Source organism: Rutilus rutilus (genome assembly GCF_951802725.1).
Source record: "Rutilus rutilus genome assembly, chromosome: 2".
Taxonomy (NCBI): Eukaryota; Metazoa; Chordata; class Actinopteri; order Cypriniformes; family Leuciscidae; genus Rutilus; species Rutilus rutilus.
The window spans coordinates 47846398-47859913 of record NC_140210.1 but is presented as its reverse complement, the minus strand read 5'-3'; the positions used below and the strand labels follow the sequence as shown (position 1 = coordinate 47859913).

General features: G+C 37.5%; 1 protein-coding gene across 1 annotated transcript; it reads right to left on the bottom strand.

Moving 5' to 3' along the window:
• Nucleotides 1-6284: 6284 nt before the first annotated feature.
• LOC311279487 (E3 SUMO-protein ligase ZBED1-like) lies at nt 6285-8582 on the bottom strand (the record flags this gene model as incomplete). The annotated part of the gene is made up of 2 exons (XM_084391019.1): nt 6285-6839; nt 7365-8582. The coding sequence occupies 2 exons, from the start codon at nt 8580-8582 to the stop codon at nt 6285-6287; spliced, it is 1773 nt and encodes a 590-aa protein (XP_084247145.1).
• Between the last annotated feature and the right edge of the window lie 4934 nt (nt 8583-13516).

The window sequence follows — 13516 nt, the reverse complement described above, 5'->3', positions numbered from 1 at the left end:
TGTTTCACTTCCCGGATCTCAACAAGGGCATTTCTCTGGCGGGGATAGTCCCGGGCTTATTTGTCACCCCGTGACAAAAATATGAGTGTTAAATTAACACTCAAGAGTGTTAAAGGTAATGAGCTCATTAAGTGATTCATTAAGTGATAATTGACCAATATTGAAGACACCTGATGTTAGCAAGCAGAATCACCAAAGGAGAAAATCGAATTTTTTAAGACACCGTTATGGAGATCAGTGTTTGCTTTAGTTGGGCTCTTGACCCTTAAAGCATTAACTTTAAATGTTGTTTGGCTGTTGTATTTGAGTTATAATTCTCAGATGAACAAGATAAAAGGTGATCAGGTGGTGTTGGTTATGATTTGATAATCATAATTTGACCTGAATATCAACTCTTATTTAGAGAGTCAGATTTACCTTGTTGATTACAGCAGCCTGTGATTCTACAGCAAATGATTTTTATCATTATCAATATAATCCAAAATATTTCTTAAAAATTGTTATTATAAAAATACTTAGAAAATTACTTTATTTAGACATACTGACATCAATAATCAGCCTGTCAATCTCAACAATGGTGACAATAATAAAGCATGTTGCAGTGCATTCTGGGTGCCACCAATCAAAACTCATTCATGGCTCCCATCATGCATTGCGGTATGAATAAATTATGATCTGAATTGTCTTACTAAATTCCTTTCCTAATTGAATATTCTGTTTGTCACCATAGTTGAGATTCATACACTGATTCTTGATGTCTGTATGTGCCTAAAAGAAAGATTTTGTTTTATCAGAACAACTTTTAAGAAATCCTTTAGACTAGTTAGAAAAAAAAGATTGTATGCTGTAGAATCACAGTGATGCTGTAATCAACAATATACATTTAAGTCAGAGATTAGACTCTAAATGAGATCAGTGATTCAGGTGAAACTATGATTATGTCAAAACATAACCAACAAAACCTGATCAACTTTCTCTTTGTTTATCTGGCAGTTATAACTTAGATACAACAGCCAAAGACAATCTAATGTTTACAGTTTATGGGTCAAGAGCCCAACTAAAGCAAACACTGATCTCCATAACGGTGTCTTAAAAAATTAGATTTTCTCCTTTGGTGATTCTGCTTGTTAACATCAGGTGTCTTCAATAATGCTCAATCATCACTCAATTAATCACTTAATGAGCTCATTAACTTTAACACTCTTGAGTGTTAATTTAACACTCATATTTTAACACTGACTCTGGAGCCATATAAACTCCCAGGAGAGTTAATTTAACACTGGACTTTTTGCTGTGTATACTGGAGAAGTATTTGTTCTCTGAGATGTTTTTATGTGGCTAATTGAGCAAAGTGCTTCCATATACTTTATTATTAGTAGTATTAGTTCAAGAATAAAATAAAAATATCGGATTGATATCGGTATCGGCAAATAGCCAAAGCTGCGGCATCGGTATCGTACACTGTTAGACCTTACCAGGTTTTTTTACAGTAAAATACTGGCAACACTGTTGCCAGTAAAATACTGTTAATTGTACAGTTCTTTACTGTAGTCTAGTTTGTTTCTGTAAAAATGCACTAAATTCTAATTCAAATGAACTAATTACACTTGCAGAAACCGACTGCCTTAAATTGACCAACTGTCATTTAAATGTATTAACTAAAATTTATAATGCATTAATAATGTGAGCAAAGTAAAACTGTGAACTTCTTTCATTTGAGACCACTAAAAATCTATTGTACATAAAAAGATTTCCACTGGACCAGCAACTACACAGTCACCGCCTGTTAAATAAAGCAACATGCAGCATATCATCAATGTTTGCAGATCTTCTCCTGGACTGAAGCACAGGCTCTACTCTTCTGCACAATGGTGACCCAAAAAAATAATTTTACAGTAAACTACTGGCAACAGTGTTGCCAGTATATACCTGTTTTATAACTTACAGTTTATTACTGTTAAAATATATTCTGTGGGTGTGTCTTTTTATCTTACACTGTTAACCCTTTCAACCCCACAGGAAATCCACACTATAATGAGTAAAAAGCAGAGTTGTATAGTCCAGGGGTCAGAAAGTAGAAGTCCTGCCATAGTTTATTCCACCCATGAACTCAGTCAGCTGATTTCACTAATTAGTTCTCTCTCCTGTCTGAATTAGCAAATCCAGGTGATTGGAACAAAATACTGAGGAGGACTTTTACTTTCTGAACCTGGACTTTACACCTCTGACTACATGTCAGCCAAGAGTAAAGAAATACACCAGAACTGGACCTTATCGTAGCCACAAAATCTGTGTATATTAAATATGGAGTAATTTCAGCCACAGCCTCAGATGAAATCTGATGAGAAAAGAAGACATTAAATCTGTGAAGATCTCAGCAGAGGAGGATTAAACAACTCAACAAACAGCATTAACAGCTTCACTTATTACTAACCAGACTGACTTTATTTCTGTCAGAAGTCTACAGAAGTTTTATTGAGAATTAACCGAGGTTTAACTCTGTGTTTCATTTGAAATCACCATAAGAGTGATTAGTGTTTCCATTAGTTGGGCTCTTAACTCTTATTATATCTATTATCTGTTTTGGCTGCTGTGACAGTGTGTTTGTCAAACACATTTGCAGCAGCAAAGAAAGCTAAAATGAAATGAGATCAGGTGATGATGATTACTTGGTGATGGTTTTATAATCATCATGATATAGACTGATTCACTGATGTTTTTTTTTTTTTTTTTTATCTAGCAATTATGTTGTTCCACTAATATTTTCACATCACAAACCCTGCGTTACTGCAGCATGAGATCCAGCAATACTATAGCAATAAGTTAGAAGACTTTAACAAACATGAGCACAAAAAAAAACAGATTTAATGTCTTCTTTTCTCTTCAGTTGATTTCATCTAAGGCTGTGGCTGAAGTCAGCTGTAGTTCTTGTGCTTCTGCTCGTCTATTTTTCTGTTCTCTTCAGAGGTGTAAAGTCCAGGTTCAGAAAGTAAAAGTCCTGCTCAGAATTTTGTTCCAATCACCTGGATTTGCTAATTAGCAGTTTTTCAGCCAGGAGATAGAAATCAGCTGACTGAGTTCATGGGTGGAATAAACATATGTAGTGTTGCACGATGTACCGATACTTCAAAAGTATCGCGATACTTGGAAATTAAAAACGTCACGATACCTAAATTTATCAGTATCGATACTTAAAAAAAAAAAAAAAAAAACGCCTCAAACACAGCAAAGAACCCACCGCTGTCAGTGTCATGTAACAAAACACTACAGCGAGATGTGGTCCACGACACGACTCGTCAAGACAAGTGGTCCACGACTCGTAGAAAAAGATGACGCGAGGAGTGACATATGGAAGTACGTTGCCTACCTTGCTCTGTTGCACAGTGCACCGAAACTTCAAAAGTAAACCGGAAATTAAAAACGTCACGATTCCTTAATTTATTAGTATCGATACTTCTAAGAATGACCGCGTTCCAGATTTGTAAGGCCGGCGACACACTGGCTGCGTGTCGTGTCCGTTTTTATTTCAGCTCCCATGTTAACTGCCTGCGTGACACACGCGTCTCAGGCGCAGCTCGAGACGCGCGGAAAACGCGTGCATGCTAGAATAGAACCGACGCCTATTTTTCACGCGACACGCAAGCGTGTTGGAAGGGTTTCCAGGCAAAAATAGAATAGGAAAAGATGTTTCTATGTCATTTTGACACGAATACATATTAATCAATGACATTTTGATGTACGAAAGTTGACAAATACAATATAAAATGTAATTTTAAAAAATATTATCGATTTTCAAATATTGCACCTCTCAATACAGAACGAATTATTCTGTAGCCTATTTTGCCGTCAACACTGCAGACGTTGTCTTTGCTGCTATATATTTATGTTTAACATGAAGTATAGGCCTTCCACAACTCTCTCCCCATATGTCAAATATATCACCAATGAGGCTTATCATATGTTACCAATATTAAACATTGTAATCGCTTAAATTAATTAATTAAGTAATCGCTGTTCATATTTTTATTCAAAGTTCAGAATCAAGATAAAGCTCTTATGTTTCTTATGATAAATGAGATAATGCTGCTAAATTTATATTTTTTTTACCTTGAATGTCATTGCTTTAATTTATTTTTTATATTTCATATTTTGTTCAAATGTTGAATATATCTGCTGTTCATATGTTCATTTATTAGTGTGTTATATGATTAGAATGGTGTCCTGGTTTTAAAATAAAGCACAGCAATGAAATTTGAGAGTGTTTCTCCCTTTTCAGGAAAAGTATCGAAAAAGTATCGAAATCGCAATACTTGACTTGGTATCAGTATCGAAACAATAATTTTGGTATCGTGACAACACTAAACATATGGCAGGACTTCTACTTTCTGACCCCTGGACTATACAACTCTGGTAAAAAGTAACATTGAGACAGTGCTGCAGTGAGATAATTAAGGGAATATGTAAGTGATTGTTGAGCATTAGTGATGAACACCTGCTGTTAATAAGCAGAATCACTGAAGAAAAGAGAAACACAAGAACAGAAAATAGAGAAACACAATAACTACGACTGACTTCCAGCCATTACACATTATTACACGTATTATTAACCAGTATGACTTTATTTCTGTCATACAGAAGTTGTTATTGAAAATGTTTGGTTTGAAGTTACCATTATAGAGATCAGTGCTTGCTTTAGTTGGGATGTTGATGCTAAAACATTCATTTTTCTTTTGCTGTTTGAGCTGTGTTTTTGCAAGTCACACTTGTGCGCACACAGTTTATGAATGATTGTGGTTGTAAAGCTTATGATGACAAAATCATCATATTGCCTGTTCATTCACTAAGGAATTAATTCTTATTCATTCAGAGTTTTGTCCTCAATCAAAAGTGTTACATTAGCACCACTGTGAAACTACAGCAATAAATTACTATGACTCTTTTTTTTAACACATCATGCATAAACCAAAAAAAAAAAAAACAGAGCTACACTAAGTTTTAGAAACACAGAGATATCACAATTTAGCACATTAATCTCAACAATGGTGGCAATATTTTTTTTATTTTTTTTATTATTCATGCAGCAGTGCATGCTGGGAGTTTTATATTATCCTGGAACCCAGCATGCATTGCGACATGAAACTTTTCACCATTGTTGAGATTCATGTGCTGATTGTTGATGTCTGTGTGTGTCTGAGTCAACCAGGAGTAAAATAAAATTGAATGCACTATATGATTGTTATTTTTCAGAAGACCTGATAACAGAAATATTGATTTCATTTTGTAGATAAACAGATTTATGCTAAATATGACATACCCATGATTTCAATGAATATATACAGTAATAATCTGAAAATCAGACATGTCCAGGATGATTGTGACATCATCACAAAAGAATAAAATCACCTGATCAACTTCCTCTTGACTTTTTTTTGCCATAATGTGTGTATTATAAACTCACTGTTACAGCAGTCAGAGAGAGATGAATGGTAACTAAGAAGTCAAGGGACAAGAGACCAACTAAAGCAAATACTGATCTCCATCATGGTGACAACAAATTTTATTATTAACTAAATCTTTGTTAATTCTCAACAAGAACTTTTGTACATGTATGAAAGAAATAATCGTAAACTGGTTTGTAAACTGGTTTCACACTCAGTATTGCTGGAAGTCAGTTGTAGTTTTTGTGTTTCTCTTTTTTCTGTTCTTGTTTGTCTCTCTCATTCAGTGATTCTGCTTATCAGGTAGGGATGGGCATTCGATTAAATTTTCTTAGTCGATCGTCGGGAGAATTAACGATCGACTATCGATTAATCATTAATATTTTTATAATAAAATTAATTATTCAACTTCTATAATTCAAAAATGCAATGAATACAAAAATACAGCGTGTTTTTCCTCAATGAGACCTTTATTACAAGATTAACTTGTGGCAGACAGTTAAACTACGTTCAGTTAGGCAAACCGAACATATATGCGGTGCTCTAAAGCAGCGGAACCTGCAGCTGCGAGCCGGCGTTCTTAAACAGAGACCTAATTTGTTCCAAAATAATAATAATAAAAAAGAATCATGTTAAACAATAACTAAAAAAAAATAAAAAAACATAATACTTGACAGATTTTGTCAAAATGTAACTCAAAACTATCCACGCCAAAAGAAAGAGGGTGATAGATAGGCTATTACCGTAGCCTTCCTAACAATTAGGCTAACTTAACAAATTAACGTTAGGCTAGTGAAAAATAACTAACTTTAGTCATTCGCAATCGCATACAAATTCTGCACTAGTCTACTGGTTTTTGTTGAGAAACAAGAGCATGTTGACATGATCTGGGGTCAGACGCGATCGCAACCTGGTGACCGTCAGTCCAGCCGCCGAAAACACCCGCTCTGAGGGGACTGACGTTGCCGGGATGCACAGGTACCTCCGCGCTAACTTGGCCAGCGCGGGGAATCTTATTCCGTTCACTTTCCACCAGTCTGTAGGTGTGCAATTCAGGGGTGGGGGAGTCTCCCTCAGAAAGTTCTGAAGTTCTGCTTCAATACCAGCCTCACATTGAGTGGTATAGTGATCCCCAAGGAGTTGTGCCATAGCAGATGACTGGGAGGTCGCACTCGCGACTTCAGTGTTTGCGCTCCCCTCGCCCGTGTCAGACAACGCAGCCTCGACTCCCCCAGCCTGTTGGATAGCCGCCCTATCGGTCCCCACCGCCTCTCCCAGTTCAACCAGTTTCACATTAGCAGCCAGTCTCTGTGTTGGTGTAAGAAAGCCCAGGTGTTTGTGACGAGGGTCCAGCATTGATGAGATCATGGGGGCGAATGACACAAACTCACCAGCCTCAATCTGTATAAATACATGATGGGGAATCAATAATCAGAAAATGTTGTATTTTTTTGTTATTTTATTCATAAAATTAATATTAAAATTAATATTTTTATGGAGTAAGAGTAACAGTTATATTCTTCGCGGGACTTATTGCTTAAATCTAAATAGGTAACGAACAAACGAATAAATGTGTATAATAACGTTATATTTTTATTATTTATTTTATGAATAAAATATTTATTAAAATGAACGTTTTTATGGAGTAACAGTTTTATTCTTAGCGGGGCTTATTGCTTACATCTAAATAGGTAACGAATAAACGAATAGGCTACATGTGTTATAATAACGTTATATTTTTTGTTTATTTTATGAATAAAATAAATATTAAAATAAATATTTTTATGGAGTAACAGTTTTATTCTTCGAGGGGCTTATTGCTTAAATCTAAAAAGGTAACAGGAAAGTATCCATGTAATTATGTATATGTAAACTAAGATAAAAAGTTTAGCTTACATTCATTCGTTGGATGAGAGAGGAACGCACTTTTGTCTTGAATTCGATGAGTCTGGGCCCGTCTCCTTCACTGCGCATGAGGTGGATATTGATGAGGCCGAAGGTGACGGGATAAGTGTTCGAGATGGAGACGTCTTTCTCTGCAGACATAACCGTGGTGGCACATTTAAGTGCTGACAGCACGGGCTGTGTGTCCTCCATCAGCTGCCAGTACTCATCCTTCAACTCCAGGATCCTGGCATCTTGAAGCTTGGTCACGGTTCGGTCCGACAGCACAGCAACAACAGCCCACCGCTGCTCCACCAGCCGATCAAACATCTCGCACACGGAGTTCCACCGTGTTTTACACGACTGGATAAGCCGGTGAGTTGCGAGGCCCATTTGCTCCTGTTTCTTTTGCAGCGCTTTGGTTGCTGTAGTGCTGTGATTAAAGTGGCTAACGAGTTTACTAGCCGCTGATATTACCCGATAAAGATACAGTGCAAATCCGTCATTTATGGCCAACTGGAGGGTGTGTGCAAAGCAGGCAACGGAAATCCAGGGCACTCTGGTGGGACTGTTGGCAGCTACAATATTGGCCGCGTTGTCATGAACGCATGCAATAACTCGGCCTTCAAGTCCCCACTGCTCTACAGCTTCATTCATTTTCTCAGCGAGGTGGTCAGCTGTATGCCGGCCTGGCAGGCTTTCTGTGAGCAGGACCGCTGAGTTCATTTGCCAGTCATCACTGATGTAGTGGCAGGTTATGGTGATGTAGCTCTCAGCTGTTAAAGCGGTCCAGCAGTCTGTAGTTAGAGCAACTCTCTCAGCTTTGCTCAATTCTTTTAACAGCTGCTGCTTTCGTTCTTCGTAGTTAGTTTCTACCAGTCTGGTGATGGTACGTCGTGATGGAATTTGATATGCTGGTTCCAATAAATGTATCAGATCTCGAAAACCATTGCCCTCAACAATACTTAAGGGCAGAATATCCATCTCAATGAACTTGCAGATCCCTTGGGTAATTTTCTCTGCTCGTTGTGCATCACAGCTCCGAGTCCGTGCAAACGCCGACTTGATGCTAGGTTGAACTTGAGACTGCGAGCAGGATGCACCGCCACCGACCAGGGACGGATGCACTTTATTTAAATGGTACATCATCTGAGTCGTGGCCGTGTTGTACTTGTACGTTGCATCGCAATGTTTGCAGTGAACTATTTCGCCTTTTAAATCAAAATGGTCCCACGCCACACTTCGCCGTGACCTCTTCATGATTATTTTGAAATCAAAACGGAAGATCACAGATAACCGAGTATGGTGTCAAATATTGCCCCCGGGTGGTAAAATGCTTAATTGCTGCCACACAGTGAAATGTATTTAATTGCTTCGACTCACACTACGCAACGCAACCCGCATTAGATAAAAAATGCATTAGATTAATCGATAACAAATTAACGTGATCGACGAAATTCTTAACGATCAATTATCGATCGTCGATTAATCATGCCCATCCCTATTATCAGGTGTTCATCAGTTTCTCAATTCATTCACTTCTTTGAGTGAATGCGGTTGCGGATACTCTCTATTCGTTCTGTTGAAATAACAAAATAATTCAAACGTTTGCGTGTCCCTGCTTGATATACAACCACTGATGAACATAATCGTTTTGAGGAGAGAAAAAAAAAACTATACGAGAAAAAAAAAAAACTATACAAGGGTGGATTTGAACTCTCAACCTCTGACACAGCTGGTGAAAGCTCTACCACTGTACCATTCATATACACATTAATTTTATAGGCGGATCTATGTATTGGCACTGACAACATGTATTAGGCTACATCTCATTACATGACAAATTAAACCCCATGTAACCTACTATTTAAATCGATTGCTGGACATTGTAATGTTATTGGCGTCCATCTTAATTGAATTTTGAAATCAGATAGAGCCGACCAGAGCGCTGCATAATAAGTAGCCACGCCGGCTTATTCAGTATGGAAATACACACCGACAATGACACGCCCCTACTGCGTGCTAGAATCTCCGAAAAACAAGCCGATTTCAACATCAAAATGTACGCTTTTAAATATACCAATACTGCTATCTCAAACATGGAGAGGCTTCTTTGTGATCTCAACTAACAGATTCTGCAAAAAAACGAAAATCACCAATTTTGAAAAAACCCCGCTTCTTTCTCATTTTGCTCGAAAGATGTGCTGCCGACTGGTTTCCGTGACGGGTCACATATGATGATTTTGTCATCATACACTGTAAAAAAGAATACATTGATTTTATTGATATCTAATTAATAAAAATGAGGCAACAGATTACAAGCAATATTATTAATTAAATTTAACAAATTAGAATTGAGTAATAATTAATCAAATGAATTCCTTTAAAGGTAACCATTTAAAATGAGTAAAATTTACAAAATATATTTTATTGCCAACATTGAAGACACCTGGTGTTAACAAGCAGAATCACTGAAGGAGAAAACCATAATTAAAGTCACCATTATGGAGATCAGTGTGTGTTTTAGTTGGGCTCTTGACCCTTAAATTATTAACTTTAAGTTTTGTTCGGCTGCTGTACATGAGTTATAACAGCCAGATGAACAAATAGAAAAGATGATCTGATGGTGTTGGTTGTGATTTAACATAATCATTATTTCACAATCATTAGACCTGAATCACTGAACCTCATATAGAGTCCAATTTATGAGTTAAGTTAACTTTATTAATTACAGCAGTATAATATTTTTAGCCTTTTCAATGAAATCCAAATGATCAAATCAATAATAAAAAATAAATAAATATTTTTTTTAGGCACGCACGCACGCACGCACACACACACACACACACACACACACACACACGCACACACACACATCAAGATTTTGCGTATGAATCTCAGCAATGGTGATGAACAGATCACCTCTGAACATAAGCTCATTATTTATTCATGCAGCAATGCATGATGGGAGCCATGAATGAGTTTTGATTGGTGGAACCCAGAATGCACTGCAACATGCTTTATAAATGTCACCATTGTTGAGATTCACAGGCTGATTATTGATGTCTGTGTGTCTCCTTTTTATGTAAGCGACACTTTTTAGAAATTATTTGCCTTACATTGTAAAAGTTAAAAAATATTATGCCGTACAAGGCCAGTGCTGCTATAATTAATATAGTTCACCTAACTCATAAATTGGACTCTATGAGTTCAGTGATTCAGGTCAAATGATTGTGAAATAATGATTATGTTAAATCACAACCAACGCCATTACATCACATTTTCTATTTGTTCACCTGGCTGTTATAACTCATGTACAGCAGCCGAACAAAACTTAAAGTAAATGATTTAAGGGTCAAGAGCCCAACTAAAACACACACTGATCACCACAATGGTGACTTTAATTATGGTTTTCTCCTTCAGTGATTCTGCTTGTTAACATCAGGTGTCTTCAATGTTGGCAATAAAATATATTTTGTAAATTTTACTCATTTTAAATGGTTAACTTTTAAGGAATTCATTTGATTAATTATTACTCAATTATAATTTGTTAAATTTAATTAATAATATTGCTTGTAATCTGTTGCCTCATTTTTATTAATTAGATATCAATAAAATCAATGTATTCTTTTTTACAGTGTAAGCTTTACAACCGCAATCATTCATAAACTGTGTGTGCACAAGTGTGACTTGCAAAAACACAGCTCAAACAGCAAAAGAAAAATGAATGTTTTAGCATCAACATCCCAACTAAAGCAACACTGATCTCTATAATGGTAACTTCAAACAAACATTTTCAATAACAACTTCTGTATGACAGAAATAAAGTCATACTGGTTAATAATAAGTGTAATAATGTGTAATGGCTGGAAGTCAGTCGTAGTTATTGTGTTTCTCTATTTTCTGTTCTTGTGTTTCTCTTTACTTCAGTGAATATGCTTGTTAACAGCAGGTGTTCATCACTAATGCTCAACAATCACTTACATATTCCCTTAATTATCTCACTGCAGCACTGTCTCAATGTTACTTTTTACTCGTTGTAGTGTGGATTTCACTGTGGGGTTGAAAGGGTTAACAGTGTAAGATAAAAAGACACACCCACGAAATGTATTTTAACAGTAATAAACTGTAAGTTATAAAACAGGTATATACTGGCAGCAGTGTTGCCAGTAGTTTACTGTAAAATTATTTTTTTGGGTCACCATTGTGCTGAAGACTAGAGCCTGTGCTTCAGTCCAGGAGAAGATCTTCAAGCATTGATGATATGCTGCATTCTGCTTTATTTAACAGGCGGTGACTGTGTTGCTGGTCCAGTGGAAATCTTTTTATGTACCATAGTTTTTTAGTGGTCTCAAATGAAAGAAGTTCACAACTAATGCGCCGCTGTGGTTGGCCTGCCGTCTGTCACTCATCCTTTTACTAAACTCTCTCCTAACTTGTTATGCACTTCTGACGTATGATCGTCAAACGTTACTGAACATTCGCACCTCTATTCCTGCGGGAAAAAAGGCCGCTGTTGATCGTTTCTCCTACGAACCGTACGGATCTGTGCCTTTGGATATACCAATCTGTATACGCCGCTGGCCTCTCGATCTTGCACGGAGAAAGCGCAGGAGGAAACGAGGGAAACGGGCTGGGATATCCATCCGATGGAAAGCACACCTGCGAGCCGGCTGTGGTCATGCTGTCCGCTGCTCGATGGACCTCCCCCCGCGCTGGCTCCGCCTCATTCACCCTGCAAGTGATTCGTCTGGTGGTCAAAGATTCGACTCTGTCAACATCCGCGTTCTTCATGCGCGTCAAGGAGGGGTGATTCATTCGAATCTTCGCCCATTGAACAGAGCTCATACACTCAACGTCATCACCTCACCAAAAATGGCTTTGATTAATGCTCGGTCCTTGGTGAATAAGACGTTCTTACTGAACGATTTCTTCTCCTCGTATGAACTGGACTTCATGTTTATCACGGAATCTTGGACACAGGTGGGAGATTTAAGTCCTTTTACTGAACTGGTTCCAAATGACTGCTCGTTTTTTAACTCACCTCGTCAAGATGGACGGGGGGGTGGTTTGGTGACTGTCTTAAAACAATCTTTTCTCGCTCACTGTAAAATGATTTCTGCAAAGGTCTTCTCCAGTTTTGAAGTGCAGTTATTAAGGCTTGAGTGGAATGGCCCTATTCTGCTAGCAGTTTTGTACCGCCCCCCACAGCTTGCAAAGGATTTTATTCTTGAATTTACAGAACTAATGGGGGACATTACTACGAACTTCGATCGCTTTTTAATTGTAGGTGATTTTAATATTCGTGTGTGCTGCCCTTCTAATACCCTCTCGAAGGAATTTTTATATCTTATTGAGTCCTTCAACTTAAAACAGTGGATAACTTCTCCCACCCACATCCACGGCCATACCCTGGACTTAGTGCTTACTCATGGCTTCCCCGTTTCTGAAATTGCAATATCGGATACACTGATATCTGATCATAACCCTATCACATTTAATATATCTCTCTCCGATTTGCTCTATGCACCGGCAAATGCAGAAACTCTTGCTCGGCACTTTCCACCTCAGTTTCATGTGAATTTTAATGTACTTTTTAACGAACTGAATTCACAAATGGCGCTGGATTCTTTTTTTCCTGATCTTAATGTTGACCAACATCTGGATCTACTTAAGGACGTATGGCTGGAGGTATTAAACAAAATTGCTCCTCTGAAAGTTTTTAAACAAAATCAAAGAACTAGAACAGATCCGTGGCAAACTCCAGAGACCCGTACATTAAGACAAGCATGTAGAAAAGCGGAGCGGAAATGGAAAAAGGACAGACTTCAGTCGTCATCTAAATCGCTGAAGGATTGCCTACTGGCCTATCAGTCAGCTGCAAAAGCCACAAAAGCTGCTTATTTCTCGAACATGATTTCTAACAACCATCATAGACCTAAGATTCTGTTCTCCGTCATAGATGCTGCCTTAAATCCACCTGTTTATACTTTTCCAAACCCCTCAAATGCACTATGTGAAAGCTTCTTGAGCTTCTTCATTGACAAAATTGCTAAATTAAGGCCTCAGATAACAGTTCCTTATGATGATCACTATGATCTGAGCATACCGGAAACATCATGGGGCACTTTTAAACCAATTACTTTTCAATTGCTTATGGAAACCATTGCCAAAATCAAACCCTCTTTTTGCCC